The sequence below is a fragment of the Varanus komodoensis genome, unplaced genomic scaffold, assembly GCF_004798865.1.
Source record: "Varanus komodoensis strain SLA01 unplaced genomic scaffold, ASM479886v1 scaffold27, whole genome shotgun sequence".
In the NCBI taxonomy this organism is placed as follows: Eukaryota; Metazoa; Chordata; class Lepidosauria; order Squamata; family Varanidae; genus Varanus; species Varanus komodoensis.
In genome coordinates, this window is record NW_025335701.1 from 11,555,341 (window position 1) to 11,573,956 (window position 18,616).

The window sequence follows — 18,616 nt, forward strand, 5'->3', positions numbered from 1 at the left end:
GAAAGGTGCCGGCGAAGGGTGCGGGCCGCCAAGGCAGTGCGGGCGGGCGGGTGCATGCAGAGATCGTTTTCTCCAGAGAAAACGATCTCAAGGCACCGGCTTGCTCGCAAGGAGATCGGTTTGCACTCACTCGGAGAAAACGATCTCCTTGTGAGCAAGCCGCCACATGGCGAGGAAAATTCTGCGAAAGACTGAGGCTGCGAATGCTGAACCACGACTTCACGGGGGGGTGCTGTGCACCCTATGTATGTGGAAGATTAACTGTCAAAAGAAGTCCAAGCTGTGAGGGCGTCTTGTTCTGACAAGGGGCTGTTTGGGGGATTTCTACCCCTTCTTATCCAGGTCCTTGCCTTTTCTGGCCTCCCCTTTATTCTCCATGGGGAGCAAACTGTGGTCACTGTCTCAAGTTCCAGGCTAAAATGGCAACCTCCCCTGTCCAAAGGGAAACAGCAGCTAGGCGTCCTAACTCTGGCTTCTTTTAAAAAGTTGCTTTTGATCGGGAAGAAGGTGGTTTTGGACTGGGGCCCTGAGGCATGTTTCCGGTGTGGACCCTGTCACGCTCAGAACCTCCTACAGCAGCTGTGGCTTCCGGAGTTGTTTCAAGAGCGCCCTTAACCATGCATCTTCCCAAGTTTAGACAACGGGAAGATGCATCAGTAAAGGGAGGTTTGGGGGGAAAACCCACAGTGGCTTCTTTTCCTCCTGCAATTGTGTAAACCCCATCTAGGTCAGAGACCATTAAGGTACACTCTTCACCACCCGCTGAATTTTTTGCATCTTGTCATGTCACAGTTTAGACTCAGGACTGATGAGCACTTCTGTAACCAACAAGTGCCAGTTTGTTTGCTCAACTTTTGTGCCACAATAAAAACATTTTGCACTTTCACAGCAGTGCGAAGCATCTGGCATATATCAAATGGTAGCAGTGCCAGTTAAATTTGTGTCACTTTCTGATTATTGCACAACAAAATGTGGAAGAATCAAAGGGGGTGTGTGTGTGGAGGGGGTAAATACTTCCGTCAGGCACTGTAGAATAGGAGAGGGCACCTGCATCTGTCAGGGAAGTGCAGATGGAAGAATTCTGCCTGGCTCGGCTCCCCTGCGTATTGTAACAGGTACAACGCAGGTTCCGAAAGCCTTCCAGGAAAGTGGACCTTGAATGCCCAGGGCACGTTGAGCCACACAGTAACGGGCCTGCCTGTTCCTTTTCAGTTCCCACAACTGTGGTGGACTCCGAAAGTGCAGGTTATGGGCTGGATCAACCGAGGGAAAGGGCAGGTGGTGTTGGGACACTTTGGAAAGAGTGTCAAGAACAAACAGCAGGAGCAGAGAGGAGTAAAAGTATTTTTCCTGCTCTTCTCTAATTGAACTGCAGGAGCAACACTGTCTAAAAAAGGTGCATGCACTATTTAAGAGCGCAATCCTGTGGTCCCTTGGAGATCATCCAGGGACTCTAGGATACTGCTGAGCTCTCCTGCCGAGACCGTATGCATTGCTGCATCTTCCGGAGAGGAGATCAGAAGCGGAGTTCTCGAACCTCACAACCTTCATGGAGAGCAGTGCAGCAGGTTCCTCACCTGAGGTCGGAGCTCCGACTTCAGGTAAGCATGCAAAGAGGAAAGGGATGGGGAGGTAGTGAAGACACGCAGGATCTGGTTGAAACGAGGCGGAAACATTTGCTGAAAACCGTCCCAGAGCATTATTTCCATTTCATAAAGTTAAACTCAAATCTATGTCAATTGCAAATATAATATAAGGCTGGCTTGGCAGCTTCGAAGTTGTAATTAAGGTAATCATCCCTACTAAGTATATGAAACGGGACTATTAAGTAGAGACAGGGAATAGCCCCAGTGGAAGAGGCCAGTGGTTTTCAGCAGACCGTGCCCAGTCCTTTGGGCTGCTGATATTCATCTGTGCAGCAGGTGCTGTTTGCAGCTGGACAGCTGTCCAAGAAAGAGATGCCTCAACTGGGGGGCCTGCAGGGAATGCTGGGTTGGACCCAATGGGCCTCTGGCCCCTTCCAGCTCTACTCTTCCGTGATGCTATAACTCCCGGCATTCCCAGCCAACCATGCTGACTGCAGGATGCTCGGACTGCAAAATACTTGGAGGTCTTTCTTTTTTAACCTGAAAACAATTCAAAAGACATACGCTCAAATGTCCATGTAACACAACTTAAATCACATTAAGAGTGTATTGTCATCTCCTCCCTGCATTGTTTCAGATCAAATACCTGTGGTGTACTGGGGCAAAACATCAACATGGAGTACTTTTTAGTTTAGTTCATTTTCCTTGAATTTAGTGAACATTCTAAATTAAACCACTTGCAGTGCAAATGGAACATTTTCCGATGCAAATAGCCATGTGCAAAAATAGCTTACCTCACACTCAAAAGCTTTGAATGTTTTCTGGAAAACCCGCATGGCTACACGATCTGAAAGCCTCAGAGCTCCTGCTCCCAGCAGTTTTCTTAGAGGAATCTTTGCAGAAAGAACATGGAGGGGCACAGATGGTAGCCCTCTCTCTCCCTTTTATGCCAAGCATCTGCCAGCAGAGCATAGGATTTTCGGAGCTTTGCAACCAGCCCCGGCAGCCCACAATGAAACTGCTGTCCCAGGTTCAGACAGTGCAGCGAGCCATACATATAACTCTTGGAACAAGCCATGCAAAAAAGAAGTCACCCAATGAAAAACACTTTGACTTTGCCTGGTGTCACACTCTACTGTGGCCAGCTGCCCTCAACCACTGTTGAGTCTGCAGTGCAAAACAGAGATAAACTGGTGGTCTGCACAGCAGGGGTTGGGCCTTGCCCCCTTCCAACTCTGCTATTCTATGATTCTGTGATTATATTGTTGCCTTACTTCACTGTACTATATCTCTTTCTGGGGAGGTTGCGGGGGATTTTTTGAGGGAGAGGGAGTTAAGATGCATCCAGAACTAGTTTACTTAGAAAGTAACCAGTGAACTTGGAGTTAAAATTTACATTAACATCTCACTTAACTACAATCTCATCATTTTTCCCCTGCCAGGAAATGACCTAGAGGCCTTAGAAATACATTTCTGCATCCTTTGGACCCTACAATCAAGAAAAGCTCACTCCGAAAGCATCACTCATTAACATCAAAAGGAAACTACCTCAACATAGAAAAGGAGAAGCAGTAAGGCTTGCAATAAAAACAAACACTCTTTATGAATAATGTGTTGCTGCGACGTCTCCAGGAAACAAATGTGCATTTTTTTCAGTATTACGATGGGGAATTCAATCAGATTTGACTGACAGGTTCTGTCAAACCAAGAAACAGTTTGATCTGCTGATGTGAAGGTTCACTAGTCCTTTAAGGAAAGCCCTGTTAAATGTTAATAATCACTGTTGAGCAGTGAGTTTGCTTTCGCTCTTCCTCTCTTAATACTAACTGAAGAAGTTTATAACGATGATTCAGCTTTTTAAAGATAAGGTCTCTTCATTGTAAATAAATGTTAACATTAGGTGTCAAAAATGCATTAACAAGAAAACTCCTGCAGACAGCTTTGATACCTGTTTTGAAATGGTATCTTGGGTGCGTACAGTAGACAGCTGAAAAGGAAACATACAGTATTTTTAAAAAAACTTACTGCAGCTTGCTTTTACAATTCTTACTTGTAACTGCAGCGGTGCTGCGTTTGAACACTGAGTAGTACCAAGTCAGCAACCTGGCTGCCTTTTTCACTGCTGATACCAGTTACGTACTTTTTTTGGTTCGTTTCTGAAACGCCTCTGATGAAAATTATGTGCATTGCCCTGTACTATTGCTATGCCTAAGTCGCTTCCAAGGGAGCAACTCATGAGAACGAATTGTTAATCCGAGGAACCTTTTGTCAAGCACTTCCTTATGTATTGCTGCAGTGCACAAGAAAGTAAAATGGACTATAAGCGGCGCTTTTTGCTTGGCGGGTCCAAGCAAAAAGTGCAGCAACACCAGCAGTACCAAGTGCCGGAACTGGGCAAGACTCTGAACGCACCCGCAGCGTCCCCACTGGTCTCCCCGGCTGCTGCTGGCGGCTGCAGCCACGCAGCTCCGATTGCCGACATCCAGCAGGGAATCTCCAAGTATCTGGATGCACTCAACGTCTTTTGCCGAGCGAGCGCTTTCCTCACGGAGCTTTTCAGCAGCGTGTTTCGGAACTCACACTACTCTAAGGCAGCTATGCAACTGAAGGACGTGCAGGGACACGTCATGGAGGCGGCAAGTCGACTCACCGCAGCAATAAAGCCAGAAATAGCAAAAATGCTCATGGAACTTAGTGCCGGAGCAGCGAACTTCAAAGATCAGAAGGAGTTCAGCCTCCAGGACATCGAGGTAAGCGTGGCACCGGTCGCCTGGTGAAGGCTGTTTTGTCCATCTGCTGCGATTGCCCGGTGTGGGCGAGTTTCTTGGTGGGGGCTGTTTCAGCGTTGCAGCAAAGACGGGCCATCCTTGGTACCGATCTTCCTCTCTCCTGCACTGAGTGTGTTGTTTGCCTACAGCTTTAAAATGGGAATTGCAGCTTTTCTTTATCGGACTGCTAGGGCATATCACAGTATCCCACCTAATAGGTTAGATGTTTATTGCACCAGAGGAACCCAAGAAACTGCCTTATATAGAAATATAGAAACAGAGCGAGTCAGAAGGGGCTTCCCGGGCCATCTAGTCTGACCCCCTGTCTCCATTTGGCTCTGCTCATGACATGCCCACCATGTGCATGTCCAGCCTGTCCTTGAACAGCCTCACCGAGGGGGCCGCACCCACCTCCTGTGGAAGCCCATTCCATGCCCTAGAGGTCCTAACCATCAGAAAGTACTTCCTGGCATCCACCCTGAATCTTGGTTCCCTGAGCTTTGCTCCATTGGAACGTGTCCTGCCCTCCACTGCAGGGGAAAAAAGGTCATGACCTACCTCCGCGTGGCACCCGCTCACGTACCTGCATGTTGCTAACAGGTCTCCTTAGATCATTTGATCCATCTAGTCAGCAATGCCTTGCATCTCCCCCAGCCTGGTGTCCATCAGAGGTCTTGGACCACACCTCCCAGGATTCCTGATTGTTAGCCACACTGGCTGGGGTTGTAGTCCAAGTATTATTTTGTAATTGTGCTTCTGCGGTCTGAAGTAGAAATCACAGACAGTAACTGCGTTCGTATACATGATAAGCTGTGATGGCCTATAAACCAGGTTCAGCTTGTCGTGTTGTCTGAACTCAGCATCACGGTTTACTGACTGGACGCAAAGCAACAGATTAACCGGTAATTTGACAGGACACATCATCCAGGGCATTGATGAGGCGAGGCTGTGCATTAGGGTAGTTGGAGTTGCCCAGCCACCAGCTTAAAAAAAATACCAACAAGAAATTCTCAGATCTCAAGTATATAAATAAAAAGTGTGGAACCCATGATAGCTGCTCCAGGCTGCTGACTGGGCACTTTGAAGAGACCTTCGGCAGCTGTCGCCGTGTGCTTTGCAGAAAGCCGTCTTCGAGCAGGGGGAAGCTACCGCCGCTGTGAAAGGGGTTGTGCTGGGCACAGGGGAGACCGAGTCAGCGACAGTAGTTCTAGAATGCCCCGTGGGTCCTTGGTGTAGTAGTTGTCACTGGTGCCGGCGTGTTTGGGCTGAGCAAGGGAGGGGGAGGCTCCTTTGGCCTAGCAGCTCAGCTGTCTGGGCTTGGGCGAGGTGACAGTGCGTTGCGGCCACCGTAACCCTCAACAGAAGCTCTATCCTGTCAGGGGAGCTGGGCACCCCAGCGCAAGCCATCCTGCAGGAAGTGGTCCCGGTTATATGATGCCCCAACGCAGCAGAGCTATTTCTAAGCAATAGTTCGTTGTGTTGTGCAAACCCTCCCTTTGCACAATAGTGCATTGTGCGTTGACGGAGGGCACAAGCGATATTGCTCTCAAGTTCCCTGCCATCCTCGCCCTGCCGCATACAGTGGCGCTGCCGGGTTATTTTCGGCTCTGGGTTTAGTGGCCTTGGGAGGCTGCTCCTTTTAGATGGCTGCATGAAACGCACGGCTCCCCCTCTCCTTCTCCCATGCCATTCCCATCTCGTGCTTTGCAACCAGCGTTCCTGGTGTGTTGCACCAGCACTGTTTGCCCACACTGGTGAAACTCGGCACTCGTGTGAGTACGTGCATTTCCAGCGCGCTCAACTTGGAGCGCTTCCGGGATGACAGAAGTGAAATGGAATGTGCCTGTGTTACCCTCGTCACCTGCTCGTCCTCTGGCGGTTCCTGGGGGCGCTGGCAGCGAGCCCTGTCTGGCTCTTCTCGGAGCAGAATCTTTCAAAGACTTTTTTTTAAAGAAAAAGAATCCAAAAAGGAAAGTATTGTGCAGGAGCGGCAACTTCGTAGGGGCTGTGGATGTGTGAGCCTCTCCTGCCTGTTTGCCTTCGGGGATTTCTGTAGTAAGTCGAAATGACAGGTGGCACTTTATTTTTGCTGCATGGTAGCAGTTGCTTGTATCACATGCGCTACCTTGCCATCTGCACCGGACACACGCGAGCAGCCAGGCGCAGCGCATTCTTTCAGGGCAATGCTAAATATACACACAGCTTTCCAAACCCCATGTGAGTGTTTTGTTCTCAGTGAGCAAGGGGGCGATCGGGGATTTAATTTTTTGATGCATGCCGATAATCAGCTAGCATGTGCCCCCTTTCGCGGGAGGCACACTTGATCTCTGGCCACCTGTACATTGTGTTCCTGCCTGTCTTTTGTACAGCAGCGGTGCAAAAAGTAGCCTGCCAAGACATTTCCGGCAGTCCGGTGCCTTGCTGCGCCGTGCAAAACACGGCTGTGATTCTGCACGAAGCTTTGCTTGCAGGTGAATGCAAAGTGATCCCTTCCTCTGCTCCGTTCCGTGGCTTGAGATAAGGAACGGATTCTTTTGCTAACTCAGGGAATAGAAACGCCTCACTTCCCATGGCTAATGCGAGCAAGAGAATCCCTACTCTTCTCTCTGCTTTCTGATACCAGAGATAAGGGACGGGATTCCGTCGGCTAGAGTTACCGACGAAAAGCTTCCGTTAGCAAGAACAGCCACCTTCCCCTCCCTTTTGCCTATTATGACATCGTATTTATATCCCACTGTTTTTCCTGCTACAAGGAGGTCAAGATGGCTTGCACAATCCTCTTCGATTCCAGTTCACATTCCTCACAACAACAACCCTGTGAGGTTGCTCAGAGTCACCCAGCGAGCGAGTGCTTGAAGTTGGAATTCCTGCCCCAGCTGAACCCCCAGTGGCCCATGTCTGTCTCCCGCTGCACCACCCCCACCCCATTTTCTAGGCACCTTCACTAACTCCATTTCCCTCCCAATCCCCATTTCCCAGGCAGCTTCGGGGACGGTGCAAGTGGCTCGCCCCTCCTTGCAAATGGCCTTCAGGCCAGCGACAACTGAGGCAGCATCAAGGTTTGCAGCATCCCGAGGGGCTGGCGGCCTCCTGTCTAGCTCCTTGTGTTCTCCAGCATGATTTCAGTTCTGGCAGGACAGTAAGAAGCAAAATGGTGGAATATGGTCTGCTACTAATATGGTCAGATCCTGCCTTTCTTCCAAGGAGCGCCAGGCAGCTCCCGTGATCCTCCGCCAGCACCCCATTGCTTGCTCCCCATGGGGAAGTCCAGGTGGTGAGGTGGGTGGCTGGGCCAGGCCTCCCAGCTGAGCTCCGTGGCTGAGTGAGGATTTGAATCCTGTCTCCAGTGCCTGGTAAGCGATGACGCTGCCAAAAGTACTTGGCGCCTTTGCAAGCTGCCGGTTGTCTCTCCCAGTGACTTTGACAGTGGCACAGGGCTGAAACAGCATCTGGCCACCCTCCTCCGTGCTGTGCTCCCTTGCCTCCTGCACCCCTGCTGGCCAAGAGGGGTCGCGTCACAGCATTTGGGGGGATTCATATCCCCCACCTTTGACTGGCACGTGGAAATGCTGGTCACTTGCGCTCGTGCTCTGCATCATGCTCAGAGCTGCCCCGGGCGACTCGCCGGCTTCCCCATCTTCACTCGTGTCAGCATGTTGCATCTGTTAAGTCAGGACCTCAAAAGCTTGCACTCTTAATTTGGAGCTCCAGCATGTTGTAAAGTGAGGGGGTGTCCTGTGTGTTGTACATTTCCACAGTGTACCATTAAAATGCATGAATCAAGCACCCACCCCGTTTGCTCATCTGCCGAGAGAGCCTGGAGCTCCTGATAGGTCCGGTGCGGCACGGGGATCAGAAATAGGTGCGCCACAGCCACCGAGTCCAGATGCGCAACCAAGCACTTGCTCTTTGCCCCCGCCGGCATCCTGCAAAGACGGGAGCGTCCTTTTCTTTGCATCGCCCCAGGGCTGTGCTGTCTCCTCAGTTTGAACTTTTTAAGCAGCATTCAGCCGAATTCCATGAGGAGAGAGCGATGCTGGTTCCAGAAGAATTATTTTGAAGAGCATAATTTTTGCAAGGGTTTTCTGCATACCACCTGGGAAACTGTGAAGCAAGGGAGCTGTACCTAAGTCCCTCGGCAGGTCGGGCAGCTTACGGAAGCGTTTGAACTGTGTACTAAGAAAGGGAATGATGGAATTGCCATGGAATGTCGGAGGGAGACTAAATGGAATGGTATGATGGGGATGAAAGAGCCCCTGCCACCAGCCGTTCTGCCTCAGTTGATTTCATTGGCCTTTCAAAGCCAGTTATTTTGGACCAGGACGCCCAGCATTCCTGATCGCTGGCCATACTGGTCGGAGCTGTGGAGAGTTAGAGTGCAAAACCCCTAGAGGGCACCAGGCTGGGAAAGGGCCCCTTTCTTGACAAATTCTTGCCGATACAGGAAAAGTGCATTCTGAAAGGATGCCATTAGAAAGAACCCGTGTATCTGTGTGCCATGTGATGCGTATACATGCTACATGTGGTTCTCAGATGATGTGAGCATGTGCACTTCATCGCAATTCTTTGTTACAGAATGCTCAAAATAGTACCTCTAGCAGAGATGCGATCCGCTCACTTCTGTGAGGCTGCCTCCAAATGACGCTTCCATATCGCCGTCTCCCATGTCCTTGCTGCCAGGCTTCTGAAGTGATGTTTTGTGTTTTCTTTAATTTCACACTTAGTGCAAAGGAAGTCAAACAGTTATCTTGGAGACATCCAAATGTTTTCACGCACGTGAGAGCCTAGTGCGAATGCCAGAATGCGCATGCAAAGAATGAATTGTGTGAAGGCCGTTCCTGACCAATGGGAGTCTGTCTTTCCATTTTCATAGGTACTCGGACGATGTTTCTTGACGGTGGTGCAGGTTCATTTTCAGTTTCTGTCCCAAGCTTTGCAGAAGGTCCAGCCGGTGGCCCACTGCTGTTTCACTGAAGCTGTAGCTCAGGAAAGAAAGCATTCGGGTGTGGCAGAGACCTCCAGCGTGAGCCCCACCGTCGAACTGGAAGAAGCAGTGCGCTCCTGGAGAGGAGCGGCAGAGGTGAGTGCGTGGCGCTGCGTGGCCGGGTCGGGGCAGCGTGGGAGAAGTTGCTGTCTTCCCTGGCTTTGTGCTCCTCGTTCTGCTGAATGTGTTGCGATTTATTGACTGTATTTATTAGCAGGTTTGCTTTTTGTAGTAGGAGCAACCTGTAGCCATGCCTTGGATTCTGTTGCTGCAGAATGTGGGTGGAATTCCTCCAGGACACCTGTAGTCACAGAATGACAAGGTCCAGATCCAGGGCCTTTTCCGGGTCAGGAAGGTTAAGTAATGTGGTGAAGTCCAGCGGCGTCTCCAGCCAGTGTGAGGTTCTGAAGACAGAATCCAGGGCCATGTGTCGCATCAGATGATGCCTGCAGTTTTGCCAGTTGGAGCTGGGAAGGAGATGGCAGCTCCCCTCCACACACCCTGGAGTCATGTGGGTCAGTGGGCCCGGCTTCAGCTTAGGGAGGACCTGCATGTGCATCGTGCTAGTTGGAAAGGGGCAGGTGGTCTGCCAAAAAACTGCGGAAGGCACAGGAAGGAAACAGAGATGAGCAGGATGGGAAGTACCAGGAAGAGACGGTTGATTTGGTGGCACAGGAGTGGGCAGCCTGGGGGCTTTAGGCTGCAGCTCCTTAATCATCCAGCATTGGCCGCACAGGCTGGGTCGGGTGGGAGTTGCAGGCCAGACGACTCGGGGGGCACAAGTTGCCCACCCCCGCCGCAGCGTCAGGCGGGGTGTGGGTGTGGTGAGGCGCATACCTGAGGTGCCATGGGTGCTTCCAAAGAGGCCAGGAGAGATTTGGGTTGGGGTACACCAGCTCTTAGAACAAGGTGGTGTGGCTGCTGGCAAGTGGTGTGTTGAGCGAATTCACATGTGCCGCTGCTCCATATTACTATTCTTGTTGTAATTGTGCTGTGTTGTATTTTTAAATAGGATTTTAAATGTGAATTTAATGAGGCTTTTAATAGGTATATGGGAACTGCTTAAGGATTTTAAAGTTAGTTAGCAGTATAATTAGATATTTGTATATAAATAGTACAAATCAATATGTTTCGTGTAAATGCAGTGCATGTGAAAGACAATGTGATCTTTCTGCAAATTTAGATATATTAGGCTAGAAATAACTCTTGAACGTTATTTGAAAGCCTCTGATGAATTGGCCAAGAAGCTAAACTAAAATCAGACTACTAGTTCATAATTAGGGTTTTGGCTAGGAAAGATAAAACCCCAAGCGCATGCACCTCTCCCACTCCAGTTTTATTTCTTTCATTAAATGCCCCCTCTCCCCTTATCTTCACAGTAAACTTGTTGGATAGCTAAGGCTGAAGGGTGACAGCTGGCCGGGGTCCCCGGTCCACTCCAGGGCCGAACGGGGATTCAAGGCTGCTGCTCTCCCGGCCTCACCTGACATTCCTGCTGAATGAATCGTGAGAAAGGGAGGTGCAGCTGCTCCCTCCAACTTTTAAAGAAGTTGTTAGGCGAAGGCAAAAGACACGGGTGACACAGACTTTAGCATTTGCAGGCACGCTGGTGAGGTCCATCAATAAATCCTACTGCTAATGAGGGGCCCTGCTGAATCAGCTCATAGCCCCATCTGCATGCCTTCCTCCCCATGCAAGCACGGCTAGCGTGCAGACACGATCTGTACGTGGTGATGGTTCACCGCGAGTTCCATCTTAGTGGACCACCAAGGCCGCCTCTGTCACTCCCGAGTCCCGGCTGCACCCTCTTACCGGTTCGCTGGGCCTCCCGTTCACAGGCCACGTCGCGTCTGAGAGAGCGGGGCTGTGACGGCCGCCTGGCTGGGATTGAGGTACAGCAGCTCTTCTGCTCCCAGAGCGTGGCCATTCCGGAGCACCAGCTGAAAGAGCTGAACCTGAAGATCGACAGTGCCCTGCAGGTCAGACGCCTTGATGCCGTGGTCGGCATTCAGGGCATCGCCCCCGTGGGGACTGGGTGGGAGAGCGTGGGCGGGCAGTTTTCAGGGGCACACAGAGGCTAAGAGGAAGCAGTAAGGATGTCCTGACCACTGGGCCCCTGGCTATGCTGCAAACGTTGCTCGACTCCTCCAAAGAAGGAGGGCTGCGACTGGATAGCGGGGCGGGGGACACGGCCTCTCAAGGAACTTCCAAGGCCATGCAGAGTAGCCGAGAGATGGCACTGATTCTCGTTCAACACGGTGTATATTTTCAGCCCTGCAACGCCCTGTGATCTCTTTTTTTAATACCAGGCATATAAAGTTGCATTGGAAAGTTTGGGTCACTGTGAATATGCGATGAAAGCTGGCTTCCACCTGAATCCAAAGGCGATTGAAGCAAGTTTGCAGGTAGAGACTGTCTTCTTTGACTGCCAGCAGGCAAGGCGGATGGGTTGCAGGTGGATGCCTTCCTGACATGTTGCTTTGGTGTGCTGTTCTAAGGGCTGCTGCAGCGATGCTGAAGCCCAGCAGACCGGGCGGAGGCAGACTCCTCCACAGCCAATTCAGTGCGAACTCCCCACCGTTCCCATTCAGATCGGCGCCCACTTCCTGAAAGGAATTTCCTTTAATGAATCTGCAGCAGATAATCTGAAGTTGAAAACGGTAAGAACGCTCGGTCGAACTTGGGTGGTGAAAGGACAGCAACTTTTGGCCAGAGAGTTGTGTATGTAAAAATTGTGCGCAAAGCAAACATTTAAAAATGTGTTGTTTAAGCAAGTACTTTTAAAGAAAAGGCAGCATATTGAATTGTAAGCAAAATCGTGCTCCAAAATCTCATGGTCACATTCAGCGACTGTAATCCTGCTCATTGTTGCAGCCTCGGGGGCTTTGGTGTTTTGTCTGGCTTGCTGATTGTCCTGCCCTTTTCAAAGCTGCTGAGAGCTTAAGTGTGGGGCTTTGGCTTTTGGATGTGACTGGGTCGCCATTGCAGACCTCTCCATAAAGACTCGATTTGAACGTGCCAGAAAGTGATTCTTGTCCTTCTGAACCAAGAGCAAGAAAATCAGGGAATGCTGCCAGGGGGCAAGACGTGGCATTGATTGTGGGCTCAGTCCAGAATCTCCTTTCCATGAGGAAGGCCCTTCTGCCCCATCTCCTGGGCCCTTCCACCCACATCACCCTCACCCCATCCAGTGGGTTCCTCTGCCTCTGGGTAGCAGTTGCGGGGAATTAGAAGAGTTTCCCTGGGAAGGAGGGAACAGAGGTGATGCCCCAGCGCCAGTCTAGATCCAGCCCTTGTCCTGAAGTTGATGTTGCATTAACTTCTGTTGGTGAATAGAACAAAAATAGAATATGGGGTCTGTGGTGGGTCAGAACTTGGCTCAAGGTACCCAGCAGGATTGCTGAATTACTGCAGAAGGATCGACTTTGGGAGGCATCGGTGATCTCATGGCCATTTATATTAATAAGGCAAAGGAGTCCAGGAACAGCCCATTAAGTGCTTGCATAGTCATTGATTGTGAAGGTGCTTCTCCAGCACATACTGAATGACAGCATGCGGAGTTCATTGTCTGCTTGAAATTGAGAAAATCCCATTTCTGAAGGCAGTTGCTACTCACTTCCCGAGAGAAGGGCCACTCTTATTCAAGCTGGTGCTGAAGGAGAACTTATAAGTTGTTTACCATGTTGATTTAAGCCAGCTTTTCCCAACATGGACGACAATTCTGCCCAGAGAGACTTGGCGATCGAGGGTATAGAGCTGTAGTTAATTAATAATGAATAAAATCTGCTTCCATCAGGCCGCTAGGTGATCCTAGGAGCAGCGGGCACTTGGGACAGTAGTGAGGGTTGTGGGCGCTTCAGCCATCTTAATCGACGGAGCACTTCCGTTATCGACAGCGGAAGATTGTTGGCTTGGGTGTGGAGGAAATGTCTCGTGCGGCTGCCAGCGTTCTCTCTCCTTTCGCAGCACACGATGATACAGCTGATTAAAGAAGCCGGGTGGCACAACGGCGTGACCCCGCGGGACGACTCTCCCGTGACCGAAGTGCTGAACCAGGTTTGCCCTTCCACGTGGCGGGGGGCCTGCAAGACCGCGGTCCAGTTGCTCTTTGGCCAAGCGGGGCTGGTAAGTGGCCACGAGAGGAGAACGATGTGGCAGACCATAAAGAGGGCGGGGGGACAGAAACGCAAGGATGATAACCGAGTCCTGAAAGAAGGAAGAGCTCCTCTGGCACGTGGGCCCCGTTTAGCACAGCACTGCCACACGGAGCTCTCTCTTCCAGGCTGGTTGCCCTGCCGGCCTCCTTCCTTCCCGGGCTGCCTGTTCCCTTCCCCTCTTCCTGTGCTGTTTTTCTGTTTCAGCCCGAGTGTCATTGGACATGCACTGTTCCTGTTTTTGTCCCTCAGAGTTTTTGACAAAGGCGGTGGTTTTTATTTTTGCTTTTCTGCAGGCTGCAGGTTCACCCCATGTGCCTGAGAGACTCTTTTTGTGTCTGCATGATGTTGCTTGGACTGTATAAGGATGATTACTCAGAGTATGAGTTGGCTGTTAATATACATAGTGACATCATTAACCTGCCGGCTTCTTCATAATCGTATTGACTTACGAAAATGACAAACCACAGAATAAAAGCCTCCGATCTGGAATTTATTGATCGTGTTGGCTCAACATAATAACCCGCCCTTTAAGTAAACCACACAGTGACTGGGTTCACATGCTGTGCCGACCGGTTGTTGGTGGCAAGCCATGGGGGAGTCTCGTGTTGCGCGAACTGAGGCTGTTCCTCACAGGGCTTCCCATTTGACAGCTGTGGCCATCAAGTGAGGGGCAACGCCGCAAGGAGAGCTTTGCCCACGAAATGGTGTGGCAAGCCGGTCTTCTCTTTTGCAGTGAGGCACTCGGATCTTGTTTTTTACATTATTGTTCAGACCCGACTGTCCTCCAGTGTCCACCTCCTTATGGCTGCAGGGGAAGTGGAAATGGCCACCACCATCCCAGTTGCAGGAGCAAGACTCAGGCTTCCTTTTAAAACAGGCTTTCTGCCAGAACTAGTCGGGGGGGGGGGGGTGTTTGACAGGAACGTATGCGGGCATAATGGTTTGTATATTTACCGTGACAGCTAGGTCTATCTTCCATATAGCAGAAGATCCTGAGATTCTTTGCCTCCTAAGGAAGAGCCTTCCAAAGTTTAGCTGGGTTTTCTTTCCCCATCCAGCAACGTGGAGATAAACTCTACAAAAGTGCTCCTTTTACCTGCGAAGGTTTCTGGGGCCTTTGGTTTCTCTTGACAGTTTGTCACTTGACAGCTGTCAAAAGTAATGGAACTTGGGGAGGGTTTCCACAGGCACAGTGCAGCTGTGCCTATTTAAAAAAAATAATGTGAAAAATGCGCTTTTCTGTACAGCAAAAAAATAAAAGTACTGCCAGGCACAGACAGCTCTGCCAAGTTGCTGCTTGGGAATTTTGAAGGGGCTGGTGGCTGTCAAACAGAGACTTCAGCTTTTGCAGTCCCTGGTGGGGTGGGGGGATTAAACTGCAGAGAAGCTGTGGCTAGCCAAAACGGCCTCCCAGTCACGGGGGTGGGGGGACTCGGTCTTCCTGCAGTGTCCCCTGGGAGACCTCCTGGAGGATCATGGGCAGGGAGGGAGCAAACAACCCCAGGTCAGACTGATTGTCTTTGGTCCCCCCGTGGGTTGTTTGTAGAACTGAGCCCCCCCCCCCCCCCGGTGGCTTACTACCATATAATTGTGTTGGCGTGACACGCAAACTTGCCCAGGCACCGAGTAATGTTGGCCACTGTAATTAAGGGTCAGTACTGGGGTGTGTCTATTTATCCTTCGACAGATGATTTCTCCAGCTAATCTCCCATGTGGAGTTGTTAAATTAAAATCTTCTCTGAGCTCCAGGATGTAATTAATACACATGCAGGATAAACAGTAAAGCAAACCTGAGCAGATGTGATGCAGACACGGTTGCGGTGCAGTGAGAGCATGAGATTTTAAATTGGTGGCCCGGTTCCCTTTGTGGGAGGACAGGATCAGGCAGTGGCGCTTCGTAGCGCAAGAAGGGTGCGGCGGGTGCGGTGCTGGGCACTTCAGGGCTCAGTCAGAGGAAGGCCGCCCTCAGTTTTCCTAGATGCACATTGGACACAAGGGCAAGCGGGAGCCAGCATGCGGCAGGGAGAGAGCAGTGCTTTTCACATGACAGTCCCAAAGGCTAAGCTGGAGGGACCTTCCCCCGGTGTTTGCGCGACTTACGCTGTGGAAGTGGAGGAGCCAACCCCTGGTGAGTCTTGGCACTGCTTTTAGCAGCGCTGTTCTGTGCAAGAATCCCAGAATTAATGGCTGAATTATGCAGTCCAGGAATTGTGGTCTCTGCTAAATGTGTAAGAAATCCCCTGCAAAAGACCGCAAGCCAACTGCCCCTTCCTCACCCCGTCGCTGCTCAGTGCTCATGTTGGAGCAAGCGGCTGTGTACACCCCTCAGTTGCGGAACTCGCTTGCAGAGCACTTTGAAAGAGTGGGATAGGAACAGGCTGTGACTGCTTGAAGGGCTTCCAGCCCGGCATGCTGTGGGACATCCTCGCCCATTGTTTAGACTGTTCTCTGGGTGGGAAGGACCGAGGAAACATCTGCAGAACAAGAACAATGACTGTTGGGAGTCATTTCCTTTTTTAAATATATAATGTTTTATTCAAAATTGTAACCCTAAAACAAAGAAAAACTAAAACCAACATCAGTCATCAGAAACATCGGACCTGCTGAGTCAGCCCCCACATTTTTTTACATTTATGTTAACTTAGAAACAGATTTAAATCTATACGAAGTCCCATTTCTCTAGCCAATAATAAAAAGAGTCTCAAGTTTGATAGAAATCAGTATCTTCTTTCTCCTTCAAGGACAAAGTCAATCTGTCCATTTCTGCACAGTGCAAGATCTTTTTTAGGATCAATTCGTTGGTGGGTGGTTCTTCACTTTTCCAGTGTTGAGCAAGTGCAATCCTCGCCGCAGTAATTATATGTAAAATCAAGTACATTTCTTGTTTACTAATGTCTTCCGGTATAATGCCTCATAAGAAGACTTCAGGTTTAAAAGCTAAGGATTTTTGTGTTTCTTGATTCAATTTCAATCCTCCATCATTATCCAGAACGTCATATCTTATGATTCCTTCAAAGTTCAATGCATTTGGATATACAAAAGCTTCCATAGGTGAAAGCCATCTTGATAATTTATTATACAATTTTGTCTTTAACTTTTCCCACACCGACATTAATGATTTCCTAATATAGTGACTTAAAAAAGAGCCATGTAACTTAGCCTTTTCATACCACATATAAGCGTGCCAACCCATTTGCAAATCATGCCCTTCGAGATACAAGATTCTCTTATTTCTTAAAGTTATCCAGTCTTTTAGCCACGATAAAACAGAAGCTTGATAATACAGCATCCAATCGGGGAGACCAAAGCCCCCATTCTCTTTAGCCTCCTGAAGTATTTTTCATTTAATCCTTGGTTTCTTCTTTCCCCATATAAATCTCGAGATTTGAAAATTCAAATCATGAAAACATTTTCTATCAATTTTTATGGGAATCATTTGGAACAGAAACAAAAGCTTTGGTAATATGTTCATTTTAGCCAGTGCTGTTCTTCCCAGCCAGGATGATGGCAAATTAGCCCATTCTTCCAAATCACTCTTAATTTCCTTAAATAGTTTATCATAATTGTCTTCCTTCAGAGTGGTGCACTTAGCTGTAAGACAAATTCCCAAATATTTAACCTTTTTAACAATCTGCAAGTCAACTTGTTGAAGCAGAGTTCTTCTCTGCTCCTGTGTGAGATTTTTTACTAACAATTTTGTCTTTTCTCTGTTTATTTTCATCCCAGTAACCTCGCCATACTCTTCAATCCTTTGTAGGAGTTTAGGCATTGCTACTAAGGGTTCCCCCGTTACGAAAACTAGATCATCTGCAAATGCTTGCAGTTTATAGCTTTCATCTCTGATTCTAGTGCCTTCAATGTCCATATCGTCCCTGATATTTCTGTTTAACTCTTCTAGGATCAATATAAACAACAGAGGTGATAGCGGGCATCCTTGCCTTGTACCCTTTTGTATATCTATAATATTTGTAAATTCTCTGTTGATTATAATCCTAGCAGACTGCTTTTGATAGATGCTTGATATCGCATTAATAAGCCTTTCACCAAACTCCATTTGAGCTAGCTGTTGCTTCATAAATTGCCAGTTAACATTGTCAAAAGCCTTCTGTGCGTCCATGAATAACAGTGCCATTGGTTTTTCCGTATGTATCTCATAATACTCAAAGATGTCCAGGATAGTTCTCAAGTTATTCCTCATTTGTCTTTTAGGTAAAAAACCATTTTGATCTGAGTGAATAAAGTCTGTTAGATACTTCTTCAATCTTTCTGCCATTATGGAGGCAAAAATTTTGTAATCCACGTTTAATAGTGATATAGGTCTATAATTTTGAACCTGCGTCAAGTCCGTGTCTTCTTTCGGTATTAATGAAATATTTGCCTCTGTCCAAGTATTTGGTATTTTAGCATTTAACAGTGCTGCATTACATATATCCTTAAGAAGCGTAGCGAAAATTCCTTCAAAGGATTTATAAAACTCTGCTGGTCGCCCATCCGGGCCAGGAGTTTCATTGTTCTTTTGCTGCTTAATTGCCTCTATTACTTCCGTGATGGTTACTTCTTGATTCAATACTTTTTGGTATTTCTCCGGTAACTTTGGCAGGTCTCCCTTTCGAATATATTCTTTTACTTTCTCAGTTGAAATCTCATCATTCTGGTATAGCTTTGCAAAGAAATCTTCCGCTATTCTCTTGATATGTATACTTTGTACTTGCAGTCGTCCTTCTCCATCCTTCAATTTACATATCAGTCTCTTCTCTCTTTCTTTCTTTACTTTATAGGCTAACCATCTCCCTGGTTTATTAGCATTTTCAAAGAAGTTTTGTTTGGTCAATTTCATTTGCTTAGTAAGTTCATTTGTGTCCAGGAGTTTCAGTTTATGTTTTAGAATATTCATTTGCACCTTAAGGGTTTTTTTGGATGGATCTTCCTGTAATTCTTGTTCACTTTTCGTCAATTCCTCTACTATTTTAGCTCCTTCTTGTTTTTTCCTTTTGTTTATTTTTACTGAGTATGTTATTATCAGCCCCCTGACATAGGCTTTGGCTGTATCCTAGACATTTTGTAAAGAGGTCTCTTCAGTTTTATTTATTTGAAAGAATATTTGCATTTCCTTATTTATCT

The 18,616-nt window shown here is 48.5% G+C and overlaps 1 protein-coding gene across 6 annotated transcripts in view; it reads left to right on the forward strand.

Annotated features, from left to right (window-relative positions):
* GARRE1 (granule associated Rac and RHOG effector 1) overlaps positions 1–18,616 on the forward strand; it is a 53,190-nt gene that overhangs the window by 22,506 nt on the left and 12,068 nt on the right. For 3 of the 6 annotated variants that reach the window (XM_044434326.1, XM_044434330.1, XM_044434329.1), the window contains exons 2-8: positions 1,376–1,601; positions 3,029–4,336; positions 9,228–9,434; positions 11,177–11,317; positions 11,648–11,743; positions 11,837–11,998; positions 13,305–13,463. In XM_044434326.1, the coding sequence (XP_044290261.1) occupies positions 3,869–4,336; positions 9,228–9,434; positions 11,177–11,317; positions 11,648–11,743; positions 11,837–11,998; positions 13,305–13,463 (1,233 nt within the window). In that variant the 5' untranslated portion in view covers positions 1,376–1,601; positions 3,029–3,868. The remainder of the gene's footprint in view (positions 1–1,375; positions 1,602–3,028; positions 4,337–9,227; positions 9,435–11,176; positions 11,318–11,647; positions 11,744–11,836; positions 11,999–13,304; positions 13,464–18,616) is intronic. The other 3 variants (XM_044434327.1, XM_044434331.1, XM_044434332.1) reach the window with 1 other exon arrangement.